Source organism: Mytilus edulis, chromosome 3 (assembly GCF_963676685.1).
Source record: "Mytilus edulis chromosome 3, xbMytEdul2.2, whole genome shotgun sequence".
In the NCBI taxonomy this organism is placed as follows: Eukaryota; Metazoa; Mollusca; class Bivalvia; order Mytilida; family Mytilidae; genus Mytilus; species Mytilus edulis.
Window position 1 is genome coordinate 34,069,828 of NC_092346.1, and position 18,301 is coordinate 34,088,128.

General features: G+C 32.2%; 1 protein-coding gene across 1 annotated transcript; it reads left to right on the plus strand.

Moving 5' to 3' along the window:
* The first annotated feature begins 5,026 nt into the window (after window positions 1-5,026).
* LOC139515210 (uncharacterized) lies at window positions 5,027-6,745 on the plus strand. Its single transcript, XM_071304774.1, has 2 exons — window positions 5,027-5,093; window positions 6,198-6,745. Exons 1-2 carry the CDS (start codon window positions 5,027-5,029, stop codon window positions 6,743-6,745), a joined length of 615 nt encoding a protein of 204 aa, XP_071160875.1.
* The last annotated feature ends 11,556 nt before the right edge of the window (window positions 6,746-18,301 follow it).

Below are 18,301 nucleotides of genomic sequence, written 5' to 3' on the forward strand. Positions count from 1 at the left end.
ATCGGACATAACTTTTGAACCTATCATGTGTTCAATAATCCCAACATCGCCAATTACATATTTACCTCTCCAGTATTTTCACTTTGTTGTCAACCTGGTATCTTGCTTCCAAATGGTTCATGTTTCAGCAATCTGGTAAGTTCAGATGATATTCATGATTCATATAACCAATCAAAAACAAGCTTTTGTTTGGTATCAAACTATACATATTTGTACAAGAATAAATGTTTGAATAATAACCAATATTTGATTCAGGCGTTATGCAATTTTTGGAAAGGCATATAAGAAATGATATCAACGACAGAATGAAACGTACACATATTGATAAATTATAGAACATCAGTATGTCTATTAAGACATTGGAAGTATTAATTTGCAAATATATGCAGTTGTAGCAATATAATCGTCAATCGACTATAACAGAGCAATGCTTTATTTACAATTGAGATTTATTTTTATAAGTTTTTTACATTATCAAGAAGAGAAATTCGGAGCATACGGGATTGGTAAGTGATATCAAATAATTATGATATGTTCTCAACTTTTTCGAATATTATTGTATTTGATATTTTCTTTTTCTATCTATAAATTTTCACTTTAAAATGAAATTCTTGCTTCTTTGCACATTTATTAACATGTTGTCGCTCTTTAGATCGCCAAAATTGGTTTTCCTAACTATCTTAATAAACTCATCATGATACCAAGAGTGAAATCTTATATTTGGGCCAGATGCGAGTTATGTCTACGAAAAACTCATCAGTGACGCTCGAATAAAAAAGGTTAAAAAACAAATTGAAGATCAATGAGGACCAAAACTTCCTTACAGCTAATGTTAACTATTCCTGAGGTAGAGGTAGTAGCCAAAATTCTGAAGAAACAGAACACATTTTAAAACTTGCTACCTTAGTCGTTAAACACAAATGGTGATTCTGGCATTTTCACACACTCCAAAGGAATTATTTTTGTTTGATCCTGTTCCCGTGAAATACTTTTCTTTGTAACCTCTCTCCGTCATCTTGTCACTTTCTCTTGACGATGAGATTGTCTGTCCGAAACTGAATGTTTTTTTGGCAGTTTGTTATTGTTTTAGTTTTTTTATCAACGGAAAAATGCGTAAATTAATCATTGTTTATTTAAAAAAAACTTTGTTCCGTTGATACTTTATACAGCATTTTACACCTTTTAAATTAATATATCACATTTTTAAATATGGTCTCCTAATTGCAAGTATTAAAATCATTTGGTAAAAGTATTTAAAAAAAAGAAATAGTTCAGCTGAGATGACAATATCGTCTAAATACCTTTTACAATGGGCACACAGTCACCAAAACTCTTCTACAAGTTCTGAAAGTAGTCGAATAAAGGCAAGATTAGTAAACCACTGTTCGAAATTCATAAAACGTTTGAGAAAAAAATAAAATCCGTGTTACAAACTAAAACTGAGGAAAACGCATCAAATATAAGAGGAGAACTACTACACAACAGAAACACAACATTAATATGTAACACACACAGAAACGAACTATAACACAACAATGGCCATCTTCCTTAATTGGTACAGGACATTTTAAGAAAAATATGGTGGGTTGAACCTGGTTTTGTGGCATGCCAAACCTACCGTTTTAATGGCAATGTTAAATATAACATTAAAATAACAACATTTCATGACAAGACTACATTACAAATTAATAAATGGGAGAAAAAATAGGACAGAAAAACACACGAATAATAGCTATCAACATGTATCGGGTTTACAATTTAAAACGCCAGACGCGCGTTTCGTCCAAACAAGACCAACCAGTGACGCTTATGAAAACAGTTCGAAAGCCAAAACAAGTATAAAGTTGAAGAGCACTGAAGACCAAAAGTTCCAAAAAAGTTGTGACCAATACGGCTAAGGTTTTCAGCCTGGGATAAGGACAGTCATCCTTATTATTTAGAATAATTCATATTTTGCAAACAGTACATTTTATAAAATGATTTTATAATAGATATACATGATAAAACCAAAGTGGTGACTAACTACAGATTAAAACGGATACATTAAATAAAACAACTTAAACCAGCACATCAGCCGAGTTAGCCAAAATCATCAACGCACTTGGTGACATCACATTTGAATTTCTAAAAAAATTTCCCCAAAACTAGATAGAAATTAGGATATAATTCAAAATTAGATTTGTAAGACTGATAAAACATTAATTAATAACTCTGAAAATTACAATACTTATTAATATCAAATTCTGGTAGTAAATAGATACTGTAAACCAACTATTTTCGCGGATACTTTATTTCGCGTTTTACGATTTCTAGTCCACTTCGCGGCTATTTAATTTCGCGATTTTCTTATCTACTTGATTTAGTTTGATAAGTAAAGATCCAAGCTATACATATTCGCGACGATTTATATTCGCGTTATTTTTCTACACGCGAATGTCGCGAAAATAAAACGCTCGCGAAAATAAGTTGGTTTACAGTAATTAATTATATTATCTAGCTATGTCGGTGTTTCTTCTGAAACAAACTGTAAACCAAAGGTATCGTATTCATTCCGTTGATCCAAACTAAAATAGAGCACAAACTGATACATATCGCATATACCGCTATTTTGCTTATTTTTTACAGGTAAAACATACATCGGATGTTATGTGGACCAACCAATAAGAACTCTACCATACGGGAAACTTAAGTTGTCCAAAATGACTAATGATATTTGTGCATCACATTGTTGTTCCTTTCTTGGTGACGCTACATTCAGTGGAACATCGGTAAATGCAATAAAGAAAGTTATCATACAATGTACAAGCATATATCAATCAAATTTAATAAGTTCATCATTCTTTATAATTCAACCATGATTTCGTCCATATTTATAATGTTATCCGTAAATTTGCAACTGATTTTTCACCTACATGCATCCTTTCAAATAGTGTTTGTTGTTTTTTCAAAGTTCTATTTTTGTCCATACTGTATTAAATCGACAGGCCAGTTTTCTTTTTTAGTAAAATCCATTATTGTTTTTGGTTAAAAATATTGTTTTATATGATATAAAAGACAAAAATTTAAAACATTTTCAGACTATTCCTAAAATGAAGGTATCATGATAGTTACCCTTGAAAAGATTTAACATATTTGTATCGATGACCATTTTTTTTGGTAAAGCTAAACTATTTAAACCCTTAGATTTAACCCTATGTGCTTCATGGTTAAACTATTTTTTGGTATTTTGTTGATCATTTTCGAAAACCTTAATTTTAGGTAAAATCTGTGTTGCCCTTTGAAATAGAGTAATGTTTTCAAATTTAATTTTCCAACTTCAATCTGAAACAACAAAAAAAAAGTTGATTACATATTAAATATGAATTCATCTTATTAATTAACAAATTTTGTACCGGATGCGGGTTTTTTTCTCTCACGAAGTTAAGTATTCGTGATGTTGAAATTCCATATTAAATTAAACCTTATGAGGGAGCTACCATATAAATAAATCCAAGCAAAAATATCTAAAACCCAGCATGTACATGTTATCTGTCAAAATTCTTTAGGATATTTATTAATCACATGATTGTACTAAACTAATTTTCCACGTTCTCCAACCGAAGACTATTGTAGGTTCAACCGTTGTAAAAGAATGTTGTTTAGGTCATTAGGTCTTAAGGTCTTTTGTGTTTTTATGCCCCACCTACGATAGTAGAGGGGCATTATGTTTTCTGGTCTGTGCGTCCGTTCGTCCGTCCGTCCGTCCGTCCGTCCGTTCGTTCGTCCGTCCGTCTGTCCCGCTTCAGGTTAAAGTTTTTGGTCGTGGTAGTTTTTGATGAAGTTGAAGTCCAATCGACTTCAAACTTGGTACACATGTTCCCTATGATATGATCTTACTACATAAATATGGGCTGTTTTTGACAATACAATGCACATATATCCGGTACTAGCACCATTAAGTCATGCTAAATTACGTGCTTGCATTTCCTGTCATGATTTTCTTGATAGAGGGTTGCTGCTCACAAGGAAGCTATTAAACCAAGAGTTCCATATGGTGAAGTTGAAATCATCCCTTCGTAAATTTTACGAACGCCATCACGAGTTGGTTGACCGTTATGGAATAACCGTTTCACAAATGATATCGGATATGTTCCTTACGTCGTAACTACAATCCCCTTCCCTTTCATGAATGTGACCTACCGAATTAGATTATTTACCGGATTTGTAATCACATAAGCAACACGACGGGTGTCACATGTGGAGCAGGATCTGCTTACCCTTCCGGAGCACCTGAGATCACCCCTAGTTTTTGGTGGGGTTCGTGTTGTTTATTCTTTAGTTTTCTATGTTGTGTCATGTTTACTATTGTTTTTCTGTTTGTCATTTTCATTTTTTGCCATGGCGTTATCAGTTTGTTTTAGATTTATGAGTTTGACTGTCCCTTTGGTATCTTTCGTCCCTCTCTTTTACTGAAATCTTCACAATTCTAGCATTTTAGTTAAATTTTGGCCGGTTTTCGTGTAAAACAAAAGTGGCCGCATTCGTGTTCATCCTTAATATTGAAATGTAAGTTGTATTTGATGATAATACATAATATATATAAAGGTTGGGGATGGACATGGGTGCGGCCACTTCCATTTTAAAAAAAAACCATCTGAAAAGTGACATTTTTCGGCATATTTGGTAGATTTTTCATATTTGAGCTTGAATCTGATCGTTTTTAATGACAAAATTAGTTATAATCTTTCCCATAAACTAATTAATTCAAATAAAATAGACACTTTAGTGTTTAAAAAGTGGTCAAAATCTTTCGTCAGATGAACCTGAAATTTGAGGCTAAAAATTATTGAAGACCATTTCTAGTAGAAGAATATATCATTGGTTCAAAGTACTATCAAATTAATACAGAGAATCTTAGAATTTATCAGGTCGTCTATTAATATCGCAGTACATGTATTACTGTACATTACAGGCATGGTATCAGTGCTTTTGTAGCAATGTTACTAATACTGATAACTTTGTACATGGATCCCCTACTGATTGTAATATGTCCTGTGCTGGAAATCCAGGTGAAATTTGTGGAGGTTCATGGAGTTTGAGTGTTTATAGTATAGGTAAGGCTATAACATGTATTATTGATAAAAAATAATATAAATACTTAAGCATAAGAGAAAAACTCATTATTATGAAAATGCTCAAAAGTAAGCTGGAAAAGATGTTATACACATTTATATAGAGTAATATCAATGTCGAAAAGCATTAAAATTTATACATTATTTGAATGCTTGAAAGCTACCTCATGTAATTATTATTTTACTTACAGATCTGTTATTGGTTGTGTTCAGTTAGTTCAAAATTTTCTTACAAATTTATGACCCTCTCTAGATGTCTTTTCTATAGTTTTAGTGTACACTAAAATTTTCTGTTACTCATATCCTAACTCCTTACAATTTGCTGACAATTTGAAAAATCCCTTTATATTATTACAGTCCACATTTATATTAAGGTATCCTATAAAAAAAATATCAACACATAGTATGAAATAATATTTGATGTATAATAAGAGATTATTTCATTGCTTAATTTTTTATTAATATTTTGTTAGCATAAATCTGACTGAAAAAACATGTTTTTTATGCAACACACACATTAGAAAATTTCCGAAAACACTTCATTGCAATTTAACTTTAGTTTGGGGTGAGGGCAACGGAACTCGGATTTGAATTATATTTGATATAAAAGAAGTTAATATACCTTGTCGCTATTCCCAATTGACATGCGAATCTGTCCCGCTTGAACTTTAGACGTCATATAACAATCAATGTACCATTGTGGCGTCAGATATTTTCTATTATGACGTCAAAATTTTACGGGAACTTTTGTATTGTCCAGTAATGGCGGATAAATAGTGATAAAGTGTATATACTCAAAGATTAAATTTTAGATTTATTTTTTCGGTGTTTCACGCATGAAAGTTTTTATATTACAGGGTATTAAGGCAAATTTTGTATAGTCTCAAAGTAATAATCTTACTATCAGTTTAGAAAGAGGGAAGTTAAATCAAAATTGTAGCTGTTTAGATGATAAACATCTACGGTTAGACTTGTTAAGTAATCTAATAGGACAAACTAGTGTATTTTAAACGGATAGGCGGTAGACGTTCGTTTTTGTTCGGTAAAGAATGATTTCACATGCATTTTGAATATCTATATTTGTAGACTGTTCATCTACCTCTTTAGTGGCAACTCCAAAGCAAGGACTCATAACCACAAGCGAGGTATTTACAGTTATGACTACCAGACCATCAACCATAAGCGATAAATCCACAATGATGTCAACTAATTTACCAACAACAAGCCATATATCAACATTGAGTACAGAATTAACAGCTGAAACAACTAAACCAGCTAGTTTAGAATCTTCTACCGACAAACCACAATTTGACATACAAGCAGGAGTTGCAAGTAACTATTCAGTGTGCTCCTGTGCAGATTGTTTGCCTTCAAATACCACTATCTTGACGGAAGAAGAAGTAGCAAACAAAGTCACATTGTTAAAGAATGCAATTTCGATAAACAAGAAAGAAACGAACTTTTTCAAAAATACTAAAAGGTCTGCTAATGATTCTAGAAAGTCTGCGAGAAATCTTGGTATAGTTGGCATCATTGTAATGATGTTTCCTGTTATATTTGTTGTCGTTATTGATATCCTAAGCATCTTTACAGTAACTCAACCAGTGGCTGTGTTACAAAATGAAGGGTTGTAGAAATTATATTATGTTGATAACTTACAGAAATAGTAGTCACATGATTTAACACTTATTTAAATAAGCTATTTATGTTTCTTTTAAAGTATTGTCTTTGTAACAATTATTAAAAACTGGTTATAAACATTCTTTATAAAATAATTAATTATTTGTGATTTAATTTAACATCAACACATACCAATTATAAAGCTTCTAGCCGACATACACACCTATAAATACATAAAATATGGTTTACAGATATACATACATAAAATATCATCGAAGCTTGGCACTCAGATAAAGTGAGTTGAAAGGCAGTGCTACAATAAGTTGTACAAAATACAGTTACCAGATTTAAAAAGATGTGGTATGAGTGCGAACGAGACAATTCTCCATCCAAGCCCCAGTTTGTTAAAGTAAACCATTACAGGTCAAAGAACGACCTTTATCGTAACACGGAGCCTTATAGCTCACACTAAATAGCAAGCTATTAAGGGTCGCAAATATAACAAGTGTAAAACCAATAAAACAGGAAAACAAACGGTATAGGTTGCATTTCTGAAAATATTGACAATGCAATTTCTCATTGGAACTTCTTTTACGGCTAAAACTGTACCACTTTTACTATGAAGTTTTGAACAAAATCTTATCCTATAATTGAAAGTTCATATGCACTACAACTTGTTTCAAAGGTCAAAACATAGGGCTGTGCGGAATATTTTCAAAGTGTATATGCCCTGCACTTCTCAGAGTTTAAACTAACACTAATTTTCTTAACTACCCCTACCTCGAATGAAGGGTTACCACAGATTTCAATATTATCAATATGCACATGTATATTTACTGGTAACATTCCGAAGTTATGTCTCTGTAAAATGAAATACAAAGAACTAACAAATGTTAACAAAATTAATTTTCTATGAATATTCTAGATCTCCCCAAAGATGCGGGGTTTGAGAAACAGCTGTATTTACAAAGTGCAACCTATAAAAACAGGAAACGAGAAACACTAATGAACCAAAAACGTGTGAGGACATAAATGAATTCCTATAAAACATAAAACACATAACAGACAAAAGTATCCTAAAATATTTTACAGATTCTTGTAAAACACAGCTTGACCTCCATAACCATGTCACAGATTTCCAAAAACATCAATAAAACAAATTTTATACCCAATTGAAATTAGTGGTCTCTTATGAATTGATGTTGCAAACTTAATTGGAGATTTATGAGAGAATGAAATAAAATAGGAAAAATCTGAGACACTGTTTATAAAATTTTAAGAAAAATGAGTGGAATTACATCAGTTTAAAGATGTCTGATTGGTGAGGAAAAATCTTTGTATTGTGCTACCTTAAGATTGGTTATCTGTCAGACTAGTCTCCTATTAATGTCCCCTTAGAATTGTTCAGCCTCCTTTTAATTACAAAACAAAACAATCAGCAGCGTCATGAAGCAAAAACAAATATTATCATAGAAGTCACAGTCATAGTAGATACAACAAATAAGGAAGGTCAAATAAATGCTCGCGATGATCTAGACAAAAAAATTGAAAATCCACATCAATCAACAAATACAAACGTCAAAGAGCTGTTACTATTTAAAATTTTAGGATGAATTGTGCAAATAAATAATAAAAATGCTCAAAATCCAATTTTTAAATTATTAATATCGGTTAGTTTATTACTTTAAATTGGAACTAGTACTGTGGATTTGAATATTGTAATCCCTTTCTATAAAGTCTTAGATAACAAAACATATTTAACTATCGTATTCTTTTACCACAACATTTACAACCTCAGTTAGAATTCCATCAAAAAACATTGTAGGTAGACGTTTCACTTTTATACATCATTCCTCTTTATTGAATTATATTACCCTTTATTACTATTGTCGCATCTACTTTGTGAAACACGTTTGTCTAGAATAATATTGACAGACTCCGCTAAATATTTAGGCTACAAATATAATTGCTTTTATTGATTTATTTTATGTGTGTTATAAATCATCCTCGATTATAATTACAAGGTTACATCTTGACACCTCTTAAAAATAAAACAAAATGCAGGGGCGATTTTTTTTCACAAATTAAATAAGCGAAAGTAATCCCCCGATTAAACTTTCTATTCCAAAGTATATGTTATCCTATTAAAAAAAATGCTTAATGTGTTCCTTTAAGTAGAATAAATATCCTTATTTGCTATATTTCGTAAACCCTTCAACTTTGCACCTTATTTGTGCTGTGAGATTTGTTGATTTGAAAATCGCAAAAGAATATTTTATAGACGAAACACTCGTCTGGCGAACAAAATTATAAATACACTATTTCATTCCTGCAAAGAACCTGAAATGATCACAACAAACTGGCAATATATGTATATTACTGTATACTACCTCGTTATACATTACATATTGTACGTATGAAGACACTGCATGGGTACACATCATCAATTCATACACGTATCTTTTAAATAAATTTGACTATTGTGTAACTTGATAACTTTCTCGTCTTAATTATAATAAAGACTACAAAATATTTTTTAAAACGAAATGAAAGATTTAGATTAAAAGGCAATTATGAAAATCCCATATTGCATCTGCTAAAAACTTTAAAAGCAATACTAACAAAAAACTTGAAATGTTTCCGTACCACAACTATACTATTTACGTATCATAGCGGAAACTGGTAGTATGAAACAAAATTATTAAAATTACTTTTACCACCCCTATATGAGGAAGAAACTATGAGTGTAATTGTTAATATGTTGAAACCAAAAGGTCTGATATTTCATCGAAACCCATATAGTGAAACATATAAATACATGATTGTATAAAAACAAATCTTAATATCGTAAAACATGAATACCATCGTAAACTATTATCATGAATGTCGCTTTATTGCATCATAAATGTAAGTTTTTTTTCCTAGTCATGTTATCTTTGTAAAAAAATAAGCCAAGCATCAAATTAAATGTACAAATCCTCTAACCATTTTTGTTTTATTTTACTATAACATGTATAATTAACTGTTTAAATATTATAATATATAGGCGACGAATGGGTATCTGTGTCACCCTTGTTGGATATCTGTTAGAGCCAAAGGACAGGGAACCGGTCTATAATAATATATATCTGCAAAGTATCAATCATCAATGTCAGGACCGACATTTCAAAACCGATATTTGACAGAAAGAAAAACACTGATATGCTTTATCCTATAACATTTTCCAATCTATAATAATCAACTGCAGGGAAACAAAATTTAACCTGCATTTCATGGTATCGAGTTAGCTAGCGGGCACTCTAAGGGTTTTGTTTGATTTGGATCGAGTTAATTGATTGACAAAGTGGTGATTACATGCTAAACTATATATATGAAAAGAAAATAATATTTATCTTGTATGTGAAAATCCTGATTAAACGTTAAACACATACTTACATATATATATATACTTATATGTATTGTAACAGAGATCCTTGTTTAATTCCTACGACAAGGTAACACCTCCCGAAACGAAAGCTTATTTTTTATAAGCTAGAGTTAGAGGAGGGGATAAGGTCTCTGCGCAATGCTAGGCGGTGTTGTCGTAGAAGTTAGAAATAAAAAGTACAGGTTCCAGCCCCGGCGCCGGGGAGGAAGTTACGAATCAAATCTACTCTAACATCGTTAGGTTGATTTTCTAGGCACTTTATACATATTCTAACGCCTGGTATTTCTTAATCATAAGAAATCCGATGGACAAGGTATAATTTGCAGTTGTCACTACACATAGGCAGAGATATACACATATTTATTTACAGTGATTGTATGCTTCTAAAAATAGATTAGCATCCTGTAATTATACTGAAGAGATGAGTAGATGATCATTTCTGTACACTAAAAATACTTCGTGTATTGTAACAGAGATCCTTGTTTAATTCCTACGACAAGGTAACACCTCCCGAAACGAAAGCTTATTTTTTATAAGCTAGAGTTAGAGGAGGGGATAAGGTCTCTGCGCAATGCTAGGCGGTGTTGTCGTAGAAGTTAGAAATAAAAAGTACAGGTTCCAGCCCCGGCGCCGGGGAGGAAGTTACGAATCAAATCTACTCTAACATCGTTAGGTTGATTTTCTAGGCACTTTCCTTTCACGAATTTGGCTATACTTTTTGGACCTTTTGGATTATAGCTCTTCATCTTTTATATAAGCTTTGGATTTCAAATATTTTGGCCACGAGCATCACTGAAGAGACATGTATTGTCGAAATGCGCATCTGGTGCAACAAAATTGGTACCGTTGATTTTATTATACTTATATATATATATATATATATATATATATATATATCTTACATTAATTTGTAGGATCCTTTACTATAGATAATTTAGCTGATCTGTAACAATAACATCTTCATGCCTTATATATCATGTACTGTAGTACGCCGCTAGATTAAAACTGACGTGGAAAGGTAACACATGCCCACCGAAAGCTCTTTTTTTTGAGAGCCCAGGTGGTCGTGTGGTCTAGCGGGACGGCTGCAGTGCAGGCGATTTGGTGTCACGATATCACAGTAGCATGGGTTCGAATCCCGGCGAGGGAAGAACCAAAAATTTGCGAAAGCAAATTTACAGATCTAACATTGTTGGGTTGATGTTTAGACGAGTTGTATATATATATATATATATATATATATCTTTTTTATTTTGTTATATATTTGATCTCATCTACACATTATTATAGCTGGGATCAACATATGCCTTCAGAAAACAAACTGAAAGGAAATTTCTTTTTAAGTTCTAATTTACAAGGTAAAAATGCACAGAAACGCATTCATCTTACCTGTTAACATAGTTTTTACTCCGAAATACCCAATCCAGTTCTTGCAATTGCTGTAGGTACCGCGGTTTTTGGTGAAGAAACTTGCAAATATCTAATGTTTTATCTGATATGTGAACAAGTAAAAAAAACCTACACTCCCGGAATCACGAAACCATAGAGACCATTGAGGCAAATGTGTTATCATTCATATATTTTAAGATATTCTGAACGTTTTGAAATAGGAAACTTCCGTAGCTCTATGATCCGTGAATTTAAAACCAAATCATAATGACCTTAGAGTGAACTAAACTCTAATGAACAACAAGGTGTCACTATTTTGATAGGACCTAATAATTATAGATTTCATGTTGTACAATACTTTTAAAGTTGATTTTGTTTTACCTTTAAAGAATTAAAAGTTATAGCAAAGTAAACTAACTGTGCTACAACAAAAAAACTCACAACAAAGACTTTATTGTTGTATAGAACATTTAAGATTTATTTTTATGATAAGTTTTATAAGACGTTGAATAATAAATACCTCTTTTTCACAAAACATGTCCGCTGGTTACACAGGATCCCTGTTGCATGTGTAATATACACAACTGGTCAGTATACATCAAATTATAACGTGTACCTATATTTACTCATTGATATTATCTATCAATTTTAATAGAGAAAAAAAAATGAATACTAATATTTTGATTTGATCAAAACAGAAAGAAGACTGAAAACGTCTGAAAAGAAATCATTGCATTTTTATGATTATCTGTGTCAGAAGATAGGGTCTGAAAAGGAAGTGAAAGTAAGGATATTAACATTGCTAGCAATTGATACATCATATTATCAAGGTAATAACGCAATGGTGCAAATAAGCAGTGGAAGTAAAAGTGAAGGTCTCAATTTAAAGGAAGTGATATGGATATCATGTTTATTGATCATTGTTATAAAGTGTATGAATCTGAAACAGACATACATGGTACAAAAGCAGCGTTATTAATGGATACTCCAGATACTCAACCATGCTTTACACGTTTACGTTTACATACTAATTTCAATACGGCCGCCAATGATCTTTCACAAGTGTGGAATGAAGTTTTTGTTGTCGAATGAACTTTTCAAACAAAAATATCTACAAGCTGCGCCTCGGTTTAACGCTGTTTGGAAAAAAAATCATGGTCCAAGTGTATCAGATAATAATGGGGTTTATGATTTTGCATTATGCCTCAAATGTGACAACTGGATATCTCAGGCAGTGCCGTGGATCCATCGACCCCGTTTATCATTGCTTTCACCTGAGAATATATATAAAATTACAATGAATGGTATTTTATTTGTTCCAATTGGTTTCAAGGGTTCAATAAATGAAAATTTGCAATGGCGTATATCATTTTCTGCGGCAGAAAAAATCCTTATCTTTACTGTCAATCATACCTAGTTACTTTGTTATTCTTTATTAAAAATAGCTCTGAAAAAAATACTAGAGAAAGAAGAAGACGTTAAAGAGTTACTGTGTTCATATTTTTAAAGACATTGCTATTTGGATTCTTGAAGACTCAAATCCAACCAATTGTAGACCAGACAATATTATTCATACTTCAAGGCATGTTTGCAGAGACTTTTATATAGTGTTGAATATTCAATATTGTTACATTATTTCATTTCTGACTGTAACTTGTTTTACTTGCGTTTCAGTACAGAGTATGAAAAACGAAAAAAAGTTGACCAGTTTGCTTACGAATTTATACAAACAAGGTATTCAGTGTTTCTCATTCTCTGAAACACTCCATGATTACACTGGATTTCAAACAATAACCAACAAACAATCGAATATTAATTATAGATGTTTACATGATATACTAGAAATATCCAATGTTAACTCTATTACATTCAATGAAATAAGTATCCCTACAATTCTCAATCGCTTACTTTGTTATTGTAAAACAGATTTATCGCATATTTCTCTACATTTTCTGTCAAGAGGATACTCCCATGTACCACCAATTCCATATACTCAGCTCAAGCAACGCAACAAACAACAATATTTTAAGTACAAATATGACCTCTCTCATTTGTTAATATGTGTCCATTCAGATGCAGTCACAGGGTGGGTCATGTTAGCATCATTCTTTTGTGTTCGTGGAAGTTACTTAATATCAATGGACCTTATAAATTATGTTTTGTCACGAATCACAAATGAATTGTTAACGGATCAATTAGTAACAGAGATTTTCATGAATCATAGGATAAAATTGACACCCAAACAGGAATCTACTATTGATATGATGAAAAATGTAAAGCTAATGACACTCTTTAAATCATTTGTTAGCAATAACCTTTTTTTTAATGTGAGTCAGAAATTATTCCAAGGACAATACAAAAGAATGGTATAACGCATTATGTTTCTTTCCATCCACTTACATTTCCTCTTTTCCTCAGATTTTTGTGCTGCTACCATCTAAACAACCATATTCCATGTCAGACTACCGTGCAACTGTTAAGCTTGCCATTTATCGAAACACTTTCAAAAGGGGAGCCATTTAACAAATCACGTGTATTATCATCCATGATATGTAGTGGAATAGCAGCTAAGATGCTAGATGAAACAACAATAGCAAATGAGACTTTTAAGTATGCTGCTCAATTGCAGAATACCCGTGGAAACACGTGTGCCTAAATACTATAGCAATTGAGAAAGGTATTTTAATTTAATATGTTTGAATCTATTTTTTAAATATATTTTTTAAAACTAATATTGCTGTACTAAGGAACTTTTATTTTCGAAAATGTCCCGGCGAGGGAAGAACCAAAAATTTGCGAAAGCAAATTTACAGATCTAACATTGTTGGGTTGATGTTTAGACGAGTTGTATATACATTATGTACACATCCATGTATCACCATCAATGATGGCGATTCGATGGATACATTTGTTGTAGAGTTGTCACTGACTCAGACGTACTTTTAAATATAATTATTTCCTATGACTGTATATTACATTAATTTGTAGGATCCTTTACTATAGATAATTTAGCTGATCTGTAACAATAACATCTTCATGCCTCATATATCATGTACTGTAGCACGCCGCTAGCGAAAGCAAATTTACAGATCTAACATTGTTGGGTTGATGTTTAGACGAGTTATATATATATATAGTACGCCGCTAGATTAAAACTGACGAGGAAAGGTAACACACGGCCAGCGAAAGCTCTTTTTTTGAGAGCCCAGGTGGTCGTGTGGTCTAGCGGGACGGCTGCAGTGCAGGCGATTTGGTGTCACGATATCACAGTAGCATTGGTTCGAATCCCGGCAAGGGAAGAACTTTCGCAAATTTACAGATCTAACATTGTTGGGTTGATGTTTAGACGAATTGTATATACATTATGTACACAGCCATGTATCACCATCATTGATGGCGATCCGATGGATACATCTGTTGTAGAGTTGTCACTGACTCAGACGTACTTTTAAATATAATTATTTTCTGTGACTGTATATTACATTAATTTGTAGGATCCTTTACTATAGATAATTTAGCTGATCTGTGACAATAACATCTTCATGCCTTATATATCATGTACTGTAATACGCCGCTAGATTAAAACTGACGAGGAAAGGTAACACACGGCCAGCGAAAGCTCTTTTTTTGAGAGCCCAGATGGTCGTGTGGTCTAGCGGGACGGCTGCAGTGCAGGCGATTTGGTGTCACGATATCACAGTAGCATGGGTTCGAATCCCGGCGAGGGAAGAACCAAAAATTTGCAAAAGCAAATTTACAGATCTAACATTGTTGGGTTGATGTTAACCCAACAATGTTATATATATCTGTCTGTAAAATGATAATAAAGAACAACAGATGCAGCAAGTGTGCATAGCCCAGTTGTGGTCTATTGTGATTTGTAGAATAATTTCGTTTGAAGATGCATACTTTGTTTACTTGTTAAAATGATCAAGATGGACAAGTTTCGATACAATCTAAATGTAAGAATGGAAAACGAGAAATTGACTTAACAACATTTCGACAATAAAGTTAATAGGTTGTATGTATTCCTATAATGAAGAAGTGTCGCATTAATAACACACTTTTAACTTAAATAATTTACTTGTTGGAATTAAAGTGTATGGATAAACTCAGTAAAGGACCGTTTAAAGTCCATTATCGAGTTTGTAATAACAGGAGCAAAACGACTGGTGCCACATGTTGAGCAGGATCTGCTTACCCTTCCGGAGTACCTGATTCAAATGGCGGGGTTCGTGTTGCTTAGTCTTTAGTTTTCTATGTTGTGTCTTGTGTTCTATAATTTGTCTGTGTGTCTTTTATTTTTTAGCCATGGTTTTAACGTTGTCAATTTTTTTTTCGATCTATGAGTTTGACTCCCTCTGGTATCGTTCGCCCGTCTTCCATTTTATTGATTAGTTCAACAATACGTTCCGTTTACGTTATATAATCACGAATTGTCTTAATACACTGCTACCATTAACCAAAAGGAACTTACCTTCAATATAAACAGCAATATTTATAGTTTCCATGATTAAGACATTTCACTGTTTCACTAGAAACTGTACACAATAAATACGACAAAAGGTGGGATTTTTCGTTCCTTATTGTTTATCTGCCTTATTTTGGACATGATGTTCCTTTGTACCGTCTTCTGGTATTTATATATATCTTAAGTCGTCCGATATACCCGTACCTGAGTTTACCGCACATTTTTATAACCTTTGCTTAACTTTTACATAGATGCAAAGGAGAAGCATGTACGTTTGGCTTAAGAATGTTTGCTTGTCATGTTTTGGAATTTTTGTCAAATTTTCGAAATCCTCTGGTTTTATCCATTTGAATGCCTTAAAGAATTTTGCCAATGGACCCCCATTTTTCTTTTTATAAATCTTTTACATGTATAATTATAAAACATTTTAAAAGTCTTATAAAATCTTATTTATTTTTCAATAGATTTTGAGAACTTTAACTGGTCAATAATGAAGCTATGAAAAGTCAAGAGAGAACATTTTCCCGTCAAAGTTTCAATGGCTAATATCTCTCAAACAAGCACATTTGACCCTTATATTTTTTTTTTTTTTTGCTTTTTTGATATCTCAATTAATCCCCTATCAATATATACTATTTTTAGGGAAAGTTATTTATTTTGAAACTGAGCAGCAAACTTCTTTAATCTGTCGAACACTTTTTTCAAACTGAAAAGCATATCCCTAATTTTACAAGATGTTTTTAACATAGCCCGGAAATTTAGATACGGTTCAGGTTGACTTATCAATCTTTTAAAGATTCGTTTCAAAACGGTTATATATTCAACACTGTAGTTCACTACCTTAATTTTATTTTTATTCCTATTAACAAAGATTCTGATATCAGTAAATAAAAACCATACTTAATATAATTGGCATACACATGTGTTCTTTCACATGTAATGTAATGTAATTACACTATGTAATCTGTCGATATCTATATATATGCTTTGCACAGGTTTATTTTCATTCTCTGGCTGCATTTTTATAACGTGATTACACTTAGTCTATTGGAAGTTTGATATGAACTGGTTGATATATTATTCTTTGTTACCTATTTTGTGTTAGTTGATATTGGTTTTAAACTATATATAGCTAGCTGTCAGTAACAAGTACTCATACTCTGTACTTGGTGACTTTTTATTGTCTTTAGAAATGTAGAATAGGAAATTCCCTTGTCACGTCCCGTCTGTAGTTTATAGGCAACCGTACGGCTTTCGGTAATGAGAAAACACATACCGTATAGTCGGCTGTAAAAGCCATGACATGAAAAGTATAACAACAAATTAATTGGGAAAACGGTCGGCAAAATTTAAAATAATAAAAATTAACGAAAAATAAAAATGGCTTAAACGAACTAGTGATTAATGCAACCACTGAAGTACAGACTCCGCACTTTTGACTAGAACACAGACAACTTGATGAGGTTTGAGTATGTTTGTGAGTGCTTACCCGTAAAAGCACAAAATAAGAGCAAACGATAAACATCAGTTGAAAAATGCTCATTGAAAACAGAAAACAATAATATCGAACCAAACCACAGTCGGGACGTGGCAGGGGAATATTCTTATTCAGCCGACTCTCTAAGAGAAGTCAGATGGACTAATTTTATTTACATGTGCGTGACATCTTAGATACTATATCAACAAATTCCGTAGATATACCATTTATGGCTAATACATGTATAATCAATTATGTTTTCTCAAACAATTTGTTCAGATCTATATGTAAGACATATTTTATCCTTTTTATGACACGCAAACTAATTAAAAGTAGAATCACAAAAATACTGGACTCTGCGGAAAATTCAAAACGGAAAGTCCCTAGTAATCAAATGGTAATATCAAAAGCGCAAACACATAAAACGAATAACAATTGTCATATTCCTGACTTGGTACAGACATTTTCTTATGTTGAAGATGGTGGAAGAATAAATGGGTATTTTAGACACATTTCGTTCCAATAAAACCTAGGTATCAATCTTACTGCACTAAATCTGATCCTACAAAATTGGAAATAATTCTTAATTTCTCTATTTGACAAAATATCTCGGGAAAAAGGATCGTCATTGTTCTTCATATTGATTTCTTAGATAAAACAGCATGTATTACACGTGTAGTGAAAAAATCTAGATATCACAAAAAAACATTTCTAAACAATCATATCTACAACAATCAATGTAGATATTCACACAGGCGTCTGTGCTACGTTCAACAAATCAAAATTGGTAAATGTTATAAAATGTC